Source organism: Peromyscus californicus, unplaced genomic scaffold (genome assembly GCF_007827085.1).
Source record: "Peromyscus californicus insignis strain IS unplaced genomic scaffold, ASM782708v3 Scaffold_4__1_contigs__length_199733344, whole genome shotgun sequence".
Taxonomy (NCBI): domain Eukaryota; kingdom Metazoa; phylum Chordata; class Mammalia; order Rodentia; family Cricetidae; genus Peromyscus; species Peromyscus californicus.
The window spans coordinates 13,672,944-13,695,330 of NW_026294562.1; the positions used below are offsets into that span (position 1 = coordinate 13,672,944).

A 22,387-nucleotide genomic window follows, 5' to 3' on the forward strand; every position below is an offset into this window, starting at 1 on the left:
CAAGAAGCCCAATGATGTCTCTGATAGAGATTCAAGGCATCTCAGTTCAGTCTTCATTGGTGGATGCTGCCACCAACAGCATACCAAGGAGCCAAGGAAGAAAGGTAGTATATCCACTGAGTCCTTTGTGGACAAGCATTTGGAACCTTCATACTAGGCTACTTTCCCAAGTGTGGTACTGGCAATGGGAGTGGCTAAACCCTAAAGGAACTTAGGTGTGGATTTGGTCCCACTGTATAACAAAGGTCACTGAGAGTTTCCTAAAATGCCTAAAACTGGATGGATCCTCTTGTGACTGTGTTTATCCAGCAACACCAGGAAGGCCATATGGAGACCTGGGACTGTAGCTGTAGTACCACTAAGCTTCCTCTCAAGCATTCCAGGAAGAGAAGAATCTATTCAGTCTTTTTTTAACTGAAGTTTTGTATAAGCATGTAACAATTCTTTATATCTCTAGACAAAATAGCAAAACTAGAAATCTACACAACAGTCCACTATCCTCCCAGTATTGTGCTCCTAGGAAACCCAGTGCTTTAGTAAACATCTTGCCATTAGGATGCTTAGATTAGAGACAATATTGGAAAGTACCTATTCCTGGCATGCTGTTGCCATTCAACGTACACTAGCAATTATGATAAATGCCCCCAACATATTGCCTCCACTTATACTCCAATCTCTTGAAAATGTCCCTTTTGTCAACTCTGATAAGCAGTCTGGCAACTGCCACTCGACATCCAGTGAATTTTGAAAACTGTGGCATTCTGGATGTGCCACTGTCAGTTTTCAGCTGGCTGGCTTCCAACGTATGCCGTCACTCCAAAATATCCACTTATCCCATTCTACACCATCTAGCTGTGACAGATGACTAGCTATAGAAAAGGAAACATTGCCACTACAAGGCTGGTAGTAAGAACAAATAGGTCACCAAGAAACAAGCGTCCACAGGAGGCAATGGGATACCTGAGATACCTGTGGTACAATGGCTGCCAGGCACAGACAGGCTTTCAGCAGACTCTTAACCTCAAGGCCAAGGAGATTCAAATACATCCTCCTCTTCTGACTGTCCCAAGAGATATTTCCACACATTGATGACATGCGAAGTACACATTTAGGTGATAAGGTGGCCTTAAGGACTGCACAGGTCAGGCCAAGTAACAGGTGAATGGGAAGAAAACCACACAGAAGGGAGAGGGTTGGACTGAAGTGTTCAAGGAAGTATATGGGAAAAGGGAATAAACACTGGGTGCTGAAATGGCTCAAAGAAGAAATGAAGTTCCCTTATAGGTCACGGCATCAATAAAGGTGGGGATGATAGACAACAATTCTGAGGAAGGGTTTGCTCTCCTTGGAACTTCTTAGTCCCCGTCTGAGAGTTGGTACCTAGATCTGAAGTGACAAGAATGGACTAGAGATCACTTGAAGAAATCAACCAAAGTTACGAATTAAGGATTTCTCTGGTTGTGAGTAGGCCATGGTTCTGCCATCTTGGTTAATATCCCAAGTCCACCTTTATGACCTACAGATGGTTGGAACAGCCCCTGTACTGAAATCTCAGCTTCTCCATCCAGTAAATGGAAAGGCACAAGAATACCTGCTTCCGAAGGTTTGGGGAGCAATGGATGAGATAACAGCACAAAACAAGCAGGTGTTTCCCCAAATGAATATCACAGATTACTCAACAATTCTAGCATGTATTTCCCATCTACAGTAGGGATGCGCTGTGACATAAGAACAGGTTTAAAAGGTGAGAACTCTCAAATCACAGAAATTTAAGACTGAGAATGCAATTCCTTAAGTAAAGGTTTAGTTGACTTGGTTATTTACAAACTATAAAACAACCACTTTATGGAAAAGAAAACTATAATAACAGATATATGAACAGAGTGAGGGAAATAATGGCATCCAATTCAGCAAGACTTTCAGTTTGTATATCGTATTTAAGGCATGCACATTATGATAAGAGGGAAAATCACAAATAGGTAGCTATGGAGAATTCATGAAAAAAATACATTCAAGTAGACAACAAAACAGAAGAAAGTATATTCCAGTCTCAAAATAAATAAAAGTTTAATGAAGTAAAATTTCATATAAAGTCCTTTAACTATTTATCATCTCAACCAAATATAACCAACTTGTTGAATATGACTTACAAGATATCAAAGGGCTTGTTTTATGCTTTCCCTCATCTCCATGGACCTCTCTCCTCATTGACTGGCTCAGTCTGACTCCCAGAAAAGTCTATTTCCCATGTGCCACAGGGGCTTTTCATAACCTTGCTTAGAAACTTTTCTACAATTCTGCAGCTTCTGGTTAACTTCCTCATCAGCAATAATTTTGAGCATTTCTTCAAAGTTATGGCTTGAACTGTTTCTCAAAAAAAAAAAATTTGCTATGGTGACATCTTCTTCCCAGAAGTTCATAATTTACCTTACTTGGAAACAAACTTTCTGCCAGGATATTAATACTAGAGTGTACTGGAGTAGAACAGGCCACTGATTTAGAACAAATAGTACAAGGAGAGACCCTGAGATAGAGCTAGGGGGAGGGGAATGAAGACAGCAAGAAGGTGATGCTTCTACAGGCTGAGGAATCCCACAGACTGTCTGCTGCCTTCTAGAGCTAGGGACAGAGATGAATGTGACATTCTTAGAAGATGGCACTCTGACACCTGGAATTTGAACTTCCATCTTCCAGAACTGTGAAGCAGACATTTTTGCCACTGAAGCCACCCACCATATGCCAGCATGCTGCATGACCTCCACACACTAATTACCCTGGAGAAGTCTCCCCTGAGCCACCTGCTGAGTATAGTGCGGCCACTTCACTGGCTTGCAGAGTCTGTGGCTACCCTTCATTCATTTCAGGAAATACATAGTCTATGCCACCTCCATATTAAAGGGAGCCACCAAGAGAGCAGGTCTAAGGAGGTGTTCCATGAGTTTTTACAACTTACACCAAGGAAATATAAACTAAGCCCTGGTAGACATGAGACTCCAACAGAGGGATTAGGACAGGCTGAGAAATTCTGGCAGAAACTGAAGCAAACACTCGCAAAGCACTACTCCAAACACTTTACCCCCTGCCTTCAAAGCACCCTCTCAGCTGCCTAGCCAGATACTACCATCAAGAACACTCCAGTGATAAACTGAAGGGAAGAGGAGCTTTCTTGCCCAAATCTGACAGCTAGGAAGTGGTAGAGCTGGGATTTGAACCCAGGTAATATGCACCAGAGTGCACGCTTTTATGTAACAGTGACTCTCAAAGAGTGTACAAATCACACACAAAATGGGTGCAAAACACATAAGCTCCTTTTCCATGGGTATCTCGGCGGCTGCTAAGAGAGTTAAGGGGTTGAGACCTTTTCAAACTCTAAGAAAACCAAGAGGCCAGAGCATCTGCACCGCTCTCGTGATGATACTATAACAGTGCTTGGAAGTGAAGACATCGCAGGTCCAACTCAAGAAAACTGCCTTTGGCACCTTGACCCTTCACATGAGCCAGTCCATCAGGCTCTTACACTAAGAAAATCATCTATCTCAGACTTCTGGGAATACCAACAGCAACCTTCAACCAAGCAGAACTATCTAGAGTAGGGTCAAATGCATAGGCCCTAGAATGAATGAATTAAGATCAAATTCTAACTCTACACCCTCCTAAGCAGGAAAATTAGTTCAACTCTACAGCCTTGAGACTGCTCCACTGCAGAATAAGGATGGTAATAGTATTACCCCCACTGGTTTATGGAAAGAATCAACTAAGCATGTGCATACCATTCCAGTAACCACCTGGCACATAGTTACCAATAACTATGACAAGTATTATTATCATTATTGTTGTTGACGATGATATCATTGTTGTTCTCATTTTTCAAAGCTGATGAACCTGGACATGCTCAGGAGGCAGGAGGCATGCATATCCCTTGAATCTGGAAATGCATCCTTTCAAATATAATGATTATATTAGGACTTTAGCCAATAATGCCACAAAACTTTTAGGTACACAAATTACCCTAAATCATGCAATAAATAGACACCTCCCTCAGGTCTGCACACACTGTAGACTGGTGCAGTGCTTATTTCTGAATCTCAGAGTTTGGCTTTTCTAGCCAAAAATTTCCAAAATGTACCTTGCTCAAAACCAGTTTGACAGCATGTGCTGAGTCTTGAAGTTTCTCCTCCAAAAGGCTATCCTAAAGAAAGAATTCAAAATGCAGAAGAACAAAGATTTATGCACCTAGGTATGCATTAGAACACTTTTTAAATAGAGAAAAATGAAAGCAACCTAAATCTCCAAAAATAGAAGAATAAACAGTTAAGTAAATTATGGAAGAGCAATATAATACCCTATTCCACAAACATTAAGCGTGTGTTTGGAAAACACTTTGAATAACGGAGAAAAATGCTTAGTCAAACTTTATATAAAATAGGAAAGAAACTGGTTATACAAGATGATCTCAATTATGTGAAAGTATACGGGTAAAAGTACATACAGTTATGCATATGCCAAAACTTCACTACAGTTTAAACAGGATTTACACAGCAAGGATTCTTAAGGGCACTCTTCATTTATCAAGCTCTGGAAAATTATTTTTTATCAGTAGAATTATATAAAAATTTAAATACCTATGAAGGAAGAAAGAAGAACTTAAGAAATTCACTGCTTCTTCCTAGTTAACAAAAACAAATCTTTTACAACATTCTCAGTCCTCAAGACTGTGGGAATTTTGGCAGACATTATTTCAGGAAGATAAAAAGACAAAAGCATCAGAACAAATCAGAATCAGGGTTTCCATCATCACTGCCCCCCTACTCCACCATCACTGTCCATGTCCCCACAGGAAGCACACTTAAGGAAGGAAATGGACTAAGCTGAAGGATTCATGCTACTTCTGTACCCTCTGTATCCTGTACTAAAAGAGGCCCAGTATCCCCCAGAAAACCCACACTTAATGCTTTCAGTCTTGATGTCTGACCTTTATCTAAGAACAGAAAGCCAATGAAGCCTGGTCTCCAGTGGTCGCTCACCAGGTAAGACTCACTGAGGCCAGTCAGCTCACCTAGGCTCATGCATTTAGAATCTGCACTTACAGTAGACAGCAACAAGTTCTAGTGAAAAATGAGGTTTCTAGTTGCCTTCAAGAAGGGAGCCTTAGACTTCATCTTCTGGCCTTCTCATTCCTTGTGCATTACGACAGATCACTGCACATGATTCAGGGCTTGACAAATAAATAAGCAAAGGCATGAAATGAATGATTCAATCAATGAATGAGGTAAGGATGGCATAGGTCTCTGAACTGATCCCTCTAGTGGACAACTCCTCCCTACACCAAATCACTTGCCACAGGCATCTTCCTAACTGAGTTATTCTTCTGCTGTCCTGTCTTAGTCCACGGAGTTTTTCTTCTTCCACTCTATCCACAGAAAAATATCTAAATTCCTCCACCAGGCACCAAAGTTTCCACAACGTGATTTTTACTTCCTGTCAATCTTCTGTCATGATCACCTTTCCCAAAACTGCATCCATATGTCAACCATACTGGCCTCCTGAGCATTCGTTGAATACTCTTTGGTCTTTCTGTCCTCCTGAATTGAACCTTGCGTTTATCTAGAATGTTCATCCTTCATATCACCCACCAGAGTCTGACTTCCCTTCCATGCTCCCCCCACACATGGTTCCTCGACTTATTGCCCTCTGATCTTCCCAAGTTAGAACAAATCTATAGCATAATTATTTGGCTAAAGAGATAGCTTGGCCGGTAAAGGGCTGGCTGTGCAAGCCAGATGACCTGAGTTTGATCTCCAGAGCCTACTTTAAAAGACTCAAGACATGGGGGCTGGAGAGACGGCTCAGCAGTTAAGAGCACTGACTGCTCTTCCAGAGGACTCAGGTTCAATTCCTAGCACCCACATGGCAGCTTACAACTGTCTGTAACTCCAGACCTGATACCCTCGCACAAACATACAAACAGGTAAAACACTAATGCACATAAAATGAAAATAAATAAATTTAAAAGAAGACAAGACATGGTAGAATGCATTTACAACCCCAATGCTGTGGAAATGGAAACAGGAGGAGTCATGGGGCTTACTAGCTAGCCAGCCTAGACTATTCAGTGATCTCCAAACCAAAGAAAGAACAATCCTTTCTCAAACAAGATGGGCCATCCTTGAGTAACAAAACTCCATGTTGAGCTCTGTCCTTCATGCTCATGTGTACACACACACATACACCCATATACATATACATATACACACAAACATACACTTATTATTTCTTAAAAATGGAATGTGTGAGTTTTGTTTACTCTCTCTCCTTTTCTCACATTCTTTTTCTCACCCTTTCAAACTCTGATATTAAAACTCTGCTTTCAGACTCCCTAGGTCTATCTCTATATTCATCTATGTTTTAATTAAAGGATATTAGACAATTTTTTCTTTATTTGTATAATACATTGTTCTGGAATATTAGCTTAAGATGTGTTGCATTCATTCATGCTGTGGAATATTTGTCTAATGATGTAAAGATGTGTTGCATTCTTTTATGTTGCATTTGTTTAACTCTGTGAAGCTGTGTTACTTTACTTGTCTAAAACACCTGATTGGTCTAATAAAGAGATGAATGGTCCTTAGTTATACATGAGAAAGGATAGGTTGGGATAGCAGGCAGAGAGAATAAATAGGAGGAGAAATCTAGGCTCAAGAGAGGAGTGAGGGAGCAAGAAAAGGAGAAGGAGAGGAGGACACCAGGGGACAACCACCCAGCCACACAGTTAGCCGTACTTCCGGAGTAAGAAGAAAAGAAATATATATATAGAATAACGAAAAGTAAAAAGTCCACAGGCAAAGCATAAAGAGAAATGGGATAATTTAAGTTAGAAAAGCTGGCTCAAACCAAGGCAAGGTAAGGCCAGACGTTCATAAGTAAGAATAAGTCTCTGTGTATTTATTCGGAAGCTGGATGATGGGCCCCCTAAAGAGTTAAAAAAAACCATACCAACTATGGTATGTCTAAGTAAATGAACTTAACAAATGAATGGTGAAGTACCACATATTATCCCAGGCTCAGCCCTCACTCTGGAACATCACTCTGTCCCATGGTGAAGTCAGAAAGCCCTTACCAAATGCTGAATGTACAGCAAGCATTTAAAAGCAAACTCCAAATAAACTGGAGAACATCACCAGATACAAAATCAACATGCAAAAACAATCACATTTGTATTTCTAGTGACTAGAAAGTCACTAAGAATAAATGTGTGGAAAAGGAAAAACTGTTAACATGCACACCCTGCATGGGTCTCCAGGGATCCATGCTAAGTGAAAAAAGGCCAAATCCCAAAGTGTTACATTCTACCTTGTTCCACATTCTACTTTTATGAAGCAATAGTACAGAGATTCAGACCAGAATAATGGCTTCCAGGCCTCAGTAACAAAAAACTGACTCCTCCAATCTGTCCTCAGACCTCTATATGCACATGCACACACATATACATACACAGACACAGACACACACACACACACACACACACACACACACACACACACACACACACACACACAAACGTATTTTTTTAAAATATATGCTACAAGATAGAAACTTACACTGATGGAACACTTCCATATCTTGGCTAGAGATACAAAGCTTGGCTAGGTAGAGAAACAAAGCTATTCCTCCATTCTTATGCTCACATACATGCATGCACACACACACACATGCAATTAGAGAGAGCAAGTGTGTGTGTGTGTGTGTGTGTGTGTGAGAGAGAGAGAGAGAGAGAGAGAGAGAGAGAGAGAGAGAGAGAGAGAGAGAGAGAGAGAGATGTATGCAAAATGGAAAACTAGATCTAAATAATATGCAATCATCTACCCTCAACCATCATAAGAGGCATGGTGGATCTGTGAATGATTAAGAGCATTCTTACATCTCTGGGTGAGTGCAAGGTAGAAGGAGACTACTACAAGGGGAAAAAAAGCAAAAATTTGATCAATGTGGCCCATTTTATCACCTTCATCTGTTGTGGATTGCCAAGGTTTAGTTAGAACAGTGGTTCTCAATCTGTGGGTCATGACCCCTCTGGAGATTGAATGACCCCTCATCAGGTATTTACATTATGATTTGTAACTAGCAAAATTACAGTTATGAAGTAGCAATGAAATAATTTTATGGTTGGGGTCACCACAACATGAGAGAATGTAAATAAAGGGTTGCAGCACTAGGAAGGTTGAGAACCACTGCTTTAGAAGAACAGATGTGAAAATTCAGCACCAAGCCTGGGAAAACGCTCACTGGCTACCCTTCATCAGTTTTCCATTGCTACAATGGAAGACCTGATATGATTAACTTACAAAGAGAGGGGCTTAGTTTGATTCATGGTTTTTAAGTTTTTCACTACAGGACTCACGGGGGATGTTGTTTTCAGACTTGTGGCAAGAGCATGTGGTGAAATAAAACCCTCACCTGCCGAGCAAAGGCAGGGAGGGAGTGGGGGGAGACAGTGGCTGTCGCACTGTGCCCTTAGGCATACAACCAGTGACCTAAAGACCTGCCACTAGAGCCTACAAACCCTACTTCTTAAAAGTTCCACCATCTCCTGAACAAGCCCCAGACTGAAGACCAAGGCTTTAACTCCTTGACCTTTTGGAGAAACCTACCAAAACCAAAGTATTAGCTAAAGCCAACCAATGGCAGAGAACAAGTGGCACAAATACAGTTTCCTGGAGCCGAGAGCATGCTTCATCTTGGTCACCTCCAGCCATCAGAACCTCGAGATCAAACCCTTGCTTGCAAGGCTGTTTGGGTGGGAAGCCTCCAGCATATTCCCTAACAGTAAATAACTGACAGCCTTTTACATGGTATCATTGAAGAGATAGTCTTTTAAATTTTGTATGTTTTAATCCACTTCCATATAGGAACCCAGGAGAAAATATGTGACATCTCTTGAGGCCTGTGTTCTGATAACCTCAGAACTCTCATTGGGGTGTTTCCCATTTTGCTATGCAGAGATGGACAAGAGAGCTACGGCAGGACTGGATATTCTCACACACACACCCCCAGACAGCCTCAGCTTTGACTGCCTAGCCCAACTGGTCCCTTCAGATATCCTGTGCAAGAACTTAAACCACAGAGAAGGCAGGTGTCGCCTGATGGCAGTTCAAGAGAGTAGAGCCAGGCACTCAGCAGCTGTGGCACCTAGAGAAACAGAAACTTTGCCATTTATGAGACTTTATTTACCTCTTCTTCAAAATGTTGAGCTGTCTTAGTCTCCTCCCAACAAACACAGTATCTAACTTAAGTTGGGGGTGATTTTTTTCTGCTTGTAACCAAAACCCTTTTACGAAAAGAAAGTCATTTTAACGTCACCTGATTCCCCATGGAGACTAGACTCTTAGCTGCCAACTTAACCTCATAAGGTTTACCTCAAAGTGGAAGTCAGAGCCTGTGACCAGCCTCTATGTCAGAGCTCTCCAAGATCAATGTTAATTGCCCAATCAGACAGGCCTGATACTGACAGAATGGGAGCTAATTAGTAAGTGCCAGAGCCCATTGCAATTATTAATGGCTGTCATTTATAATGACGAAGGTGCAACTGTGGGCTGCTGTAAGTCTCTGCTTGTCACTCTGAGCCAGCCATAGGGAAAATGGGCACAGGGAAGCCGATGAGCCAGGGGAAGCGTTCTCCAGAACAAGTTCTCATGAATCTTCTAGATGCTAAGATGGCCACGAAGGCTCGTAGGTCAGTGACTAATTAAGAAGAGAGATCTTTGAAACTGTGGGTTCCTAGACCTTGTCCCCAGAAATTGATTCAGTGGGTTTGGAAAAAGGCCCAGGAAACAGACTTTTCTTAAATTTCCCAGGTGATTCTCATGATTCACCTAAAGAGAAAATCATTCATACAAATATCCAAGGAAACCAGTTTCTAGTCCTGAAAGAATCCCTTATCCAGCAATCTTTTACAAAACACAGCATCAGGCAGGAAAGGCCAGGCATGAATGCTAACACAACAGCAAGAGTAAGCAGCCACTGAGAACTGGAAGACTTGGATTTGGGTCTCAGATCTGAAATTATTGACTGTCAATTCCCTCATGGCCTTAGTTTATCCATCTATGAAATGGAGTATTCAATTACATGGATCTCACATTCCTCCCATAAATGTGAGAAGAGCCATGTATCCATGTGTGCAGCAACCACAGATTTTCAAATCTGAAAGATTCGTTGAAAGAGAAAACATTTAAATATATAATTGTATTGCATTTTAGGACAACTTTAGCTTGAACTTGGACATTATGATTGAAAGAAGCAGAAAGATATGAAATGCTTCCCCCTGAAAGCTTGTGATTAAAAAAAAAAAACCCTCACTGACAAGTGACAGAGTGGAGCCCTTCTTATCAATTTATTGTGTCTAGGGCAGTGATCTTTGTGGTGAAACTGCCAGAAGCCTCCTAATGGCATGAACTGTCTATGTCCAATAAAGTAATTGTCCACCAAACGATGGACAGGTAACAATGAAAGCTTGACTAATCTTTATAGTCATTATATATAAAAGCAGGAATGGTGTGTGTAAGATCTACTATCCTATCAATGTGAAAATAGATAGGCTCTCTGTGAATTTAACTTTTTCCCCCATTTTTGGCTTTAAACTACTTTCCAAGTGCCTACCTATCATAGTTTTACACATGTGGACATCTGGCAGGGAAATAAATTAAAGCCTACCTTAGAGAGTAGGCAAATGCATCCATTTATAAATGTTATTTTAGAAGGGACTGTCTGGTCTGCTCACTTATTAACTTCATTAGAAGGCTAATGAATCTACTGCTGAGAAAATGAGAGGGAGCTCAGGCTGGCGAAAGTGATGAGGAGAATTCCACAACCCTTCTCCAAACGTTGGGGTTATTTGTGGTTGTGATAAACTGGCATTGTACGTGCACGGACGGGGAGATAGCATAAAATAACAATCAACAGACGCAGGCCATACGTTCTTTCAGCCACTGGACAAAAATTAAGATTTATGCATGCCAGGGTCCTGCCTAGTGAAAGAAAACAGACCAGGCCATAAAAAGGTGCTTTTTCTCATAATAAATGGAATAACATTAAACCCATAATCGAGATCTGCCTCCTCGGTGTTCTTGGGTCTTGATTCCTCAGTAAAGTAAAATGTCTGATGACCTAAGACACAGAATGAACTCCTCTCTTCTGCATTTTAGAACAAAGGCTTCCATGAACGGAATGGGGGCCTCTTTGTTTAATGACTCCAAGCTAAGTCATTTGGGCAGGTGTTCTGGCTAATACTTGCCAAGTGGCTAGTATCCATGAGTGAACAGCAAGTTAACAGGGTGTGCTAGGCTATTGACACACAGATTAAAACTTAACCACCAGGAGTCTTAAGAAGGATAAGGATGGCTGCATGCAGGTCTAACATTGTTAGCTCAGGAAAGGATCCAATGAGTATCATAAATTGTGTCTGTGCCTCCTGTTTGATAGCCCAAGATGCAGTGCCTGTAGACTCAGAGTTGAAAGAGACCATCCTTACTTAGGCAGAAATAGAGAATGGTGTGAGTATTTCTTAGAGGCAGAGACAGGCCTTGAACCCACGCTTTCTTAGAGCTCAGCAGTTTCCAATCTTACTTGGAGATCAGAATGAATAAGGGGGACTTTAAAATATCAAATGTCAGAGTATAACTCATACTTACTAAACTGGAATCCCGTGGACGAGACAGAACTCTACCTTAATTTTTTAAACACATTCTACAATACATTAGAAAATGGTGCATGGTCCCTCTCTGCCTTCCATGTTACTTACATGAAGAATAGCAAATCACTTCAATGAATGTAGCTTCCCCAAAAGTTGCATCAAATAAATTAATAAAAGGTTTTCGAAAAGACACTTTTTTGAGGAAACAGGAAATCATTCCTTAAGTCTTGTACCCAATATGATCACAATCATTGTCGCCACCATCATCACAAATGCTACCATCTGTCACATCCAAATCAAGAAATACAGTGGCCTTCACTGCTTGTCCAAAACAGTCAAGTACCTAAAGAGGACTAGGATAATCCTCCATCAAGTGATCCTCTATCAGTCATCATTGCCAGGCATTGGATCTCTGGGAGTCTGGAGTTTTTCTCCTAAAAATGGCAGCACCATTGTCATCTGGACCTTTGAGGAAGCTTGTGGGCTGAGAGCATATGAACAAATAATGATCATTTCATCAAGTATTGACTGGATTGCCAGAGTTTTACATTAAATCCATCTTTGCATTAAGTACAGTTTTGCATTAAATTTCAAGTAGTTCCAGAAAAAGCTATGGGAAATAAAGCCCTTCCTCTGCAGGTCTCCATCCAAGGTTTAACCCAACCACAGAACAAAAGTATTTAACAAAATCTAAGTATAAACTGAGTGAGTACTAACCCTTTTATTACCATTATTTCCTAGATTATATAGCGTAATCATTGCCATAGCATTTCTATCATGTGAGGTATCATAAACTACCTAAAGATGTTTTAAAATATATAAGAGGATTGCATAAGCTACAGGCAAATATTTACTTGCTGCTGCTGTTTTCTATGCATATTTTACAAAAGTAACCTGAGAATCCCCAAATTTGGTATCCATTGAAAATCCTGGGTCTGCCCCTCTACTGACAATAAAGGAATGGATGCATTTTTCTCTAACGATGTTCAATCCTACTGGAGCTATAAGTTTTACTTTTATCCAATAGGAAAATAGTGGTGGTGAATATGGGAACCTTATAGTGGGGAATGTGGAACCCTTATACACCACTGATAAGAATGTAAACTGGTGCAGTCACTATGAGAGTCAGTTTGGAAGTTCCTCAAACACACTTAAAATAGATCTACAATGTGACTCAACTATACCACTTCTGGGTATATATCTGAAGGACTGTAAGTCAATATATTACAGAGATACCTACACATTCATGTTTACTGCTGTTCACAACTAAGAAATGGAACCAGTCTAGATGTTCTAAAAGATAATAGGAATGGATTTAAAATGTGGTATAAGTTCATAATGGAATTATAGTCAGCCATAAAGGAATCTGAAATCATTACATTTGCAGGAAAATTGATGAAGATCATTAGGACAAGTGAAATAAGTCAAACACATAAAGACAAATATTGCCTCTTTTCTTCCATGTGTGAATCTAGATTTAACTGTATTTATGTGTGTGTGTAAGTATATACATATACACACAAACAAATATGTATATGAGTGTGCATATGTGGGGGATGTCCATGTAGTCAAGAATGTAGAAAGGGGAAATATGGCAAGGAAGGAAAACATCTCAGTGGGAGGAGAAGATAAAAGAATTCAGAGGCCATGAAAGAATAGGACCATTTGTAGGAAGGAAGGGGACCAGGAAGGACTAGGAAAGGGGGTGTGACTAGAACAAAGTATAATGACATATATGCAAATGCCATAATGAAATGCATCTCTGTGTATACTAACTTCAAATTTTAAGAGGCTGGGGAGATGGCTCTGTGAGTAAAATACACATATAGCCAGATCCCAGAACACATATGTAAAAGTCTAACATGGTGGCATGGGCCTATAACTCTAGCACTGCAGGACAGAAGGAATCATATCTCAGCCACTCACTGCCCAGCCAGTCTTGCCCAAATAGCAAGTTCCAGATTCAGTAAGAGATTTTTGTCTCACAAACTAAGGTGGAGAAACAATTTAAAAAGACAACATAACATCAACTTCTAGTCTCCATATGAGTCTGCAGGGGTGAGCACACACACCCTCACATACACACATGCACATATGGGTATATGCACACATCACAAAAACACATAGACATACTTTTTAATTAAATCTAGCAAAATAACATATCTGTGTCATACCAATCTTTTCACCAGTTCATCCTACAACTGTTCTACATTATTTATGGAAAGAGCTGGGTAAAACTTAAGTGTTTCTAGAGCAGATTCACTCACTGAAAAAGGCACTATATTTCATGTATGCACATACATTCTTTCACATACCTGCTTCAGTTTCCTATGTACAAACATCGCATCTTTCAACCAAACTAAACATTCCTTGAGGATAGTGATCATAACATCTGATTCTGCGTCTCCCAGCAATGGGTTTGGGGCTGCTGACACAATGCATGCTCAATTAGTACCTGTTCAATTGAATGGTCTGTGACCCATTCAGGACTTTTCTTCAAATTCATTACCACTGAAAGCAAATAGGAGAAGGCCCCAGTTCTATAGAGAAGACCCCACGTCCTTCCTACATCAGCCTAGCCTTTGGGACCTCCCATGCGAAGAGCCTAACAAATAGGAGAAGGCCCCAGTTCTATAGAGAAGATTCCACATCCTTCCTACATCAGCCTAGCCTTTGGAACCTCCCATGCGAAGAGCCTAACAAATAGGACAGAAAGCTTTTAATTAAAAGCCTAGTGAAAAAAATATGTCGTTCCAATCTTCAGTTTTGTTCCCATTAATTCACCAAGATTCAGCAGGAATTCCACTAAGGAATGGGGGTGTGCAGCTGTAGAAGGAGGGAAGCATATAAATAAATCATGAGTGTCATTACAATTTGTAAACTAATAACTTCTGGGAAGTCTTAGCAATTATCGTCAGGGTTTTCTTGGCAAACAGAAAATTAATAAATCCAAAAGGTCTCCATTTTATATTTAAAAAGCAGCATCCCTGAGAAAGGTCACTGACAGAACAATTAGAGAGGAAATAAATGGTTCAGACAACTGCTTGTGAAGCAGATGAAAAGCCACAGATTCCCAAGAGGCAAGAGAATAAGACAACTCAATACAAAGAAAGGGATGGCGAGGAGGAGTTGGGGTGAGGTTTGGCTAGAGGCTCCTGGAAGCGCTATATGGATAGCTATGCCTTTATAAGATGCAATTTAAATATTTATGCAAGGCAAATCAATAAACATCTAAGGCACATGGTCCTGACCAGAGAAGCTCATAGTCTGAGGACAAATCATCAGTGAAACATAAGGATGCAAAGCTGACCATGAGCAGAGAAGGAACACCCAACCCAGGGATGTAGGGGATTCCAGCAGGATGTACTTAACAATCAATCTTTCTCCATAAGCATCCTAACGAGGAACCCTCATTGTTCTAGGTAGCCAGAAGGCAGACAGCCAGGAGACAAAACTGTAGTCCAGTAGCTTTTCTATGAAGATAGTATCTCCCATTCTTCAAGGTGGTAGTTGAAATAAAGCAAGAGAAGAGAAAGATGAAGATCAAATGTCCACCAAATGTGTAAGGGATATTTATTTATTTATTTATTTATTTATTTATTTATTTATTTATTTATTTATTTATTTATGGCTCTTTTATACCTAGATAATTACAAATTCACATAAACTCTCTGAGGACTCCTAACTCAATACCCAAAAGAAAGCTTCTACAGGAAACCACAGTTGTGGAGACCCCAGGCTTGTGGAGATCCCATACACGTGTGTGAAGATTTTACTCATGCAATGCATTTTTATCTCAGATTAAGCCTTCATGAACCACTGTCAGAGACTACACTTGGGATGGGCAAGTCCAACAAGCTGTCTGTCAATCAAAACATAACTCTTGGCCATGGCATATATATTTAGAACCAAAGACTCCAAACTCCCATAGTAGGTTAACTGGTCTTATGAGAGTTTAACTTTTCTAAATGAGGACTTTAAATGCCTCCAAATGAGGCAAGGGTACCCATGTGTTCAGAGGTACATAGAGATGTCACAGAAGTATTGCCACATGTGGATTGCACAGAAAGTCCCTTTTTATCAGTCTACAGTACCTACACACCAAATGATTCAGGAATGAAGAAGGCAGAATTAGTACAGTTGCCTCTAGTGAAGGTTCAACTTAGGACAAAAATATTGAAGAGGGAATGTCATACCATAGACCAGGGAAGCTCCTAATCTCAGTGTCATAACCCAGATTTTTCAGGGGAAGCACTGTGTCCTCAAAAAAGTCAATCCTGACTCATCAATTCTTTGCACTTGAACTCCAATATGCACTGTGTCCTTTGACTGAGATCATCATACACTTGCACTAAATGGTGACTTTACACAGCCATCTTAGTGTTAGCGAAGATAAACTATGGCCACCTCCAGCTTACCAAGACCAAAGAACTGCAGAAGGAATACCACAAGAACACAGAAACAGATGTATAATTTGATGCCTTCAATCTTTCTGTATATTTAGAAGTAGAGGTCCTCTGAATTATTAACCCAGTGGGGACAAATAATCCTATCACACTGAAATCTGGCAGGGGATGTCATCTTGTCAAGACATCAGCTACTCCGGGGCTTCCCTGTCGCACAGAAGATCACCAAATTCATTTTCAACGTGCTTAAGCATATTAAGCCAAAGCAAGAGGCTGAAAGGGTGCATGGTTAATTTAGTTTCTTTTTATCTTTCCACTGTGTTAGGGAGGAAAATCAGAGTGCTCTAGGCTCTAACTGTAAAGTCTTTCGTCATTATCAATACAGGAAAAGGAAATGAGAGATAAGCCCAGGGACGAAGGTAGCAGACAGTGAAGCGTGGGACGTCTCCTAGTGGCCCCAGCAAATCAGCCTGCAAAGGCCTGCAAAATTTAGGAGCGATGTCTTTTTCATTCATTTTCTAGCACTGAATTTCTAAGGTGGGTTTTATCAACATGTGAAAGTCCTGAAATCTAACACAAAAATACATCCTTGTCTGACATTTATCCACTAGCAAAGCCCCATAAATCTCTATAAGTCCTCAAAATGTCACACCATATGGAATATGTTTTCTGTTAACTGTAGTGGAGGAACCAACCTGGAACTGTGCCCCTTCAGTCAACTCAATGGGTCCCCATGCTCCCCCCATCTGGCTCTTTGCCTCATATTTGGCTCCCTCATCACCTATAGACAAGCCCAGAGAAGCTGGTCCATTAAAAAAAATTATCTTCAGCAAGGTAGACATCAATATTCTGATCATCCCCCCAGAGAGCCCAAGGGACAACAATCTGGGACACTCTCCTCCCTCCTTAATTCCTGCCTTTATCCTTAAAGTCACTACTAACTAGAGGACACAGAACATACCCCTTAATGGCCTAGGAGTTCCCTCACACAAGCTCCTACAGCAATGGATCCCTAAATGAAAAGTCAATAATGAAATGAAAACCCCATACAAACACCCAGAGCTCTACTAATCATTAATAATTACAACAAAGTGAATGTTTCCTACACCAGTTACTGTCCTAAGTGGTTTTGCATTTATTATTTAATCCTTACAAGTCACTCACTAATTCATTCGTTGAGCAAACATGTATTAAGCACCTCTTGAGTGCCAAATTCTCCTCAAGGTGCTGGGGACATAGCACTAACTGAAAATAATAAAAAAAAAAAAGCCAGCTTTCCTCTTTTCAAAGTTTAGACATTAGTGGTTGTCTGTGGGCAATAAATAAAACAATAAGTAAATATTTAACATGCCAAATAGTGATTAAATACTGGAAAGGAGAAGGTGGCTAGGCAATGAAATGTGAAATTCTAGGGAAAGGACTCACAGATGAGGCACATGTAAGCAGAGAAGGAGGGGAAGAAGCGGGGGCTCCCTGAACCCTGGGATTCTAAACCAGAAAGGAGTTGATCAAAGACACTCTAAGGAACTGTGTGGTGCTTGTGCTTGGGGAACCACAAGGAAAACATACCAAGGCCACATGTGTGTTCTGTATTGTCCCCAGCTTCTATGAAGGAAAATGGGACTTAGAGGTTGGTGTGGTATTGAGTGGTGGAGTGTGATAAAGCACGTACTCAATTCTGATCCTTACACTGTACTACAGGACTATATTTTCCAAAAAGCATCTTTGCTAATGCCACTATGGATCTTGAAATACAATCACCCTGAATTATCCAAGTGGGGCCTTGATCTAACCACAAACCCACGGTCAGGGATGCAGGGAGGGGGCATTGACCTAGGATAATATCGGGGAAGATGAAGACAAGATTGGAAGGGTGCAATTAGCAGGTCTGTGAGTGGCCTCCAAACATGGGAAAGAGGTAAAACTTTCCTGCTTAAAGCTTCCAGGGAAGAGTGATGCTCTAGTACTACCCTGAACCCAGGCTTCCAGACTACAAAACTAAGAGAGACATGTTAGCTCCTTTAAGCCACTCCTGAGGGGTCATTTGTTGTGGCAGCCCCAGGAATTAATACACAGGGGCTAAGTAAAGCATCTAAAGGTAAGTTACAGGGTTCGCTCAGTGAGCCAACCCACACTTAAACTCCAGCAATTGGGTGTCAGCGTGCTGGAGTGCCTTGGTTGTATATTGCATCCACTGTAGAACACAGCAACTCTCACCTCAAGGAAAACTTCACTACTTCAGAGACTGTGTCATCAAGCAGCTGGGCCACGTTCATGGAACTAGCCAAACCTTTTCTAAAACACGAAGTGTCAGTCATAGGTGTTCCTAAACATAAGGCCAGGATTTACTGGCTGCTTTCGTGATTGGACCAAACCGACTGCACAGGAGTGAGGCTTATAGTGCCATGCAGCATCTCTGTTTGGGGGCTTTAGGAAAGCCTTCTGAGCTCTAGTTCCCAGGCAATACTGCGTGAGTGGAATCTGCCCAGCTCTCATCTGCTAGAGGTGGTGATAGCTTATACCTCCGCCGACTCTTACTGAGCAGCAAAATTTGGTAGAGACCACCTATACAAAGGGAGGCAAGCCTCTACCATCTGATAAGTTAGCCCCAAAACCTTAACTTAGCTAACACCCTATTCAGTGAGATCTGCTCTAACTAGCCCTCAACAAGCATGCAGGCCAGATAATGAGGCATCTCATACTCCAGGTTCCCTGCAAGAAGGCCCAGGAAACCCCAGGACATGGCACTGGGCAGTGCTGCAGTCAGGTAAGTGGCCTTTAGGGGAAGTATCCTCCCCAAGGCTGACAGTTGGCAGAGAAAATGAAAGGAAATGCACAAGTTCTCCAGGCATTCAACAGTAAGCACACAGCACAAGGTACCAAATCACAGCAGCTGGTGACACTTGCTATTGCCCAATGTGTGAGTGCAGGCCAGTGTGCTTGTGAGTGTGCAAGATGTGAAAGGGGGCCTAAGGGTTTGTGTAGCGAGCTTTCTTGTCAGGCTATCTTTGGACCACCAGTACACAATAATGACCCAGCGACACTGTTAATTATGAAAGCTGGGCCTTAGCTTAGGATTTTTTTCCAAGTAGCTCTTATAACTTAAATCAACCTGTCTCTTTTAATCCACATTCTGCCACATGGCTCAGTTACCTCTGTTTTGTACCGTATCTCTGACTTCTTCAGAGTCTCTGGTGAAATCCACACACCTAGATTCATCCTCCTCTTCCTCTCGCTCCCCAGAAATCCCCCCTATCCTCTCCTGCCTAGCGACTGGCCATTCAACTCTTTATTAAACCAATCAGAAGGTGCCTTAGGCAGAGACACATCTTCACAGTGTACACAAATATTCCACGACAGGTTTGCACACAGGTGTTCCCTGTCAAGAGGAACTCCTAGCACCATAGCTAAATCAGAGTCCTCTTATCCATGCCAACCAACCCTTCTCCACCACGCCCCTTGAACCCCAAGACTATCACCAGGATGCCTTCTTACCCTCTTAGGCACAAGGCGTACAGTGCATTCAATTCACAGAACTTTCAAGAGTCTTATGGTTTAACTTCATTTAAAATAAAAATAAGCAAATCAACTTTGAAGCTGAAAAATATGCTTTAAAATAGGTTATTAAGATATTGGTCTTTTGCCCATTATAATATTTTGTTATATAATACAAAATAAAATTAGTATATTCTATAGGAAGAAGGGTTCACAAAGGCAAAACCTAACAGGCACCCATGGAAGCCACCATGCAGATATGAATCTGTTCTGTCTACATAGCCATCAGCTTCTCAAAAACTGTGGCACCTTCCAAGTGCAGTGATGCCCGGGGCCAGATCCACACCCAGAGCAAGAACCCCTTGCTCCACCAGTAGTCCCGCAAGCCAAGGATCTCCCCTTGTTAAGGAATCTTCCTCCTCCATTTCTGACCAGCCCCTGTTTCACCAAGTAGAATTAGACCCTGGAGGCCTGCAAAAGCAGCAAAGCACCAAGGCAGATAGACAACAGGAAAGTCCTAAGGAGCGTCAGGCCCATTTCCCACCCCCAGCTTGCTCCCACCTAGGGCACCAGAGGTACGAGTCCTATATTCCTTCTGAAACAGACTTCTCGGTTGTTCTGCTTATGTTTCTCCCCAGCCAAACCATCAGGGCAGCTTTAAGACGATCTAATCCACTTACCTCCACAGAGAACTCTCAGTCACACTCCCCAGGTTGAAGTCATACAGCTTGGTCAGGATCAGGATCACCTGCAAGGGGTAGGGGTGAGGGCGGAGAAGAGGGACAAAGGGGGAAAAGGAAGCTTACTTTAGTTTGTGTAGCAGTACACATCACATCTAGTATCACCCAAAGGAGGGCTTAGTATTTATCCGCTGAGTTTGAGGAGTATTATAGGATCATGCAAGGGAGAAGAAATTATTAACGTAGTGCACCCCAGTAACTGGTAGCATTTATATTAATCCCGACAGTGCTTTGCATTTGAAATAAAACATGCCAACAGGAATTAATTGGGCATTAACAGTGGTCTCTACACATCTGTCCTTCTGCAAGGTCAGGCCCAGGCCAGCTGGCTTTGTTCACTGCCAAGGCCACCCAGAGATCAGAGACACCCCACTTCCTTGCATTTGATCTCAAGAAGACTCTGATGTACAGAATAGGATCTAAAAGACTAAGAGGGAACTGGGTCGACTCATTCTGTCCACAGAAGGAGTTCAAAGAGATTTTGTGTTTTCATCAGACACAAATACCTGAATGGCAGCAGGCTCAGTCCCCGATGTTCTGATACTGCCTGCCACTGATCCTGTGGCAACTGCCCCCACCTCACAGTAAGCAGGTCAGGGGACTTCGCCAGACTCTGGGACTATCTTCCTGCCTCCAGCTGAAGTTAGGAAACCCAGAGAGCTAGCGATAAGATTAGTGAATGACCAGAACTGATCCTGGGTTGCCTAATCTGTCCCTGTGCCCTTTCCACTGCTCTAGCTGAGAATCTGAGTAGCAGGTAGTTCCATGCCTGCCTCCAGCATGTATCTGGAGAGTAGCTTAAGCACAGCCTTCTGTCCGCAAGGATGTCAAGTGCACCAACATTATTGCATGCAGCAGCATGCAGGTGGGTCATACACATACCCAGTTGCGTATAATTGTGTTTATCTAAATGTAATACACATCTCATTTCACTTTTCTCCACTCTTTCCCATTCTGAGGTTTAACTCCCTCCAACTCATTTGCAGAGCAGCCATTAAACTCTCTCTGAGATAATTAATTTCTTCTTCCAGGATGGGACTTCCCCATTCTAGGTATCCATTTAAGATTAAAGAAAAATAATCAGCCATTATATTGAACATTTTATGGCATTTAACTCACAACAAAGTGCTCACTTGGAGATTTATTCTCATTCAGCACTCCATGGGGTCAATCAGCCCTGTCTCCATTTCTTCTATGTAAAGTAAGAAAGAAATTAAAGGAGAGAGATCATGGTCTATTATAGGCCAAAAGGAGTCCACGTAAGGTTGACTTGGGACATGGAATTTCTCTGTGAAGCTATGGCTGGAGGCCTCAGGTTTCTCACGGGTGGAAGTAGCATGGATATGTGTAAAACTGGAGACTCTTCCAAGCTACCTGATGCACTAATGCAGCATCAGAGCGAGGAGCCTGTAACTACACAGTACCTTGTACTTTAGGGTTACTCAGTGACCCTGGTCTCTCTCATTCATAGCTAGTTTCCTCTTTGCTAAATCCAGAGATTAAGGAAGTCCCAGGATTTATCCCTCTTCTCACCAATCAAATGCACAGCAATGAGCCAGGGAATTTACTTTCTATTGAACATGAACACACACACACACACACACACACACACACACACACACACACACACACACACCAGCATTTTCCATCCTTTCTTTTAACCTCCTTTTATCTATGTAGCCATTCTCAAAGCCATCATGTAAAAGCATGAGCAACTGTGGGCACCCATGACAAAATCTGGAAAAAGAATTCACCAATGTAACCAGAAATAAGCCAGAGTGGCCATCTCGGGGTCTACGGGAGCAAAGCAGATCACTTCATTTTCCCTCAGTGTTATGGCCAGACAAGCTGCCATTCCTCCAGAGGGAAGCTCTGTTGACTGAAGACACCACCTTTGGTGATGCAAAGGTCACTGCTCCCTACTTGTCAAGTCTGTATCTCCATAGGGCTACTTCCAGTGAACAACTAAATGCAATATGGACACCAGGCATACTCCTTTCTCAATGAAACAGGACTCCTCTGATGAGAGACACTGACTTTGCAGTTCCCTAAAAGACACT

General features: G+C 41.7%; 1 protein-coding gene across 1 annotated transcript in view; it reads right to left on the reverse strand.

Moving 5' to 3' along the window:
* The window catches only part of Sorcs3 (sortilin related VPS10 domain containing receptor 3), a 645,896-nt gene that overhangs the window by 427,971 nt on the left and 195,538 nt on the right, over positions 1–22,387 (reverse strand). Inside the window, exon 2 of the mRNA XM_052760015.1 lies at positions 20,268–20,335. Coding sequence (XP_052615975.1) covers positions 20,268–20,335 — 68 coding nt within the window. The remainder of the gene's footprint in view (positions 1–20,267; positions 20,336–22,387) is intronic.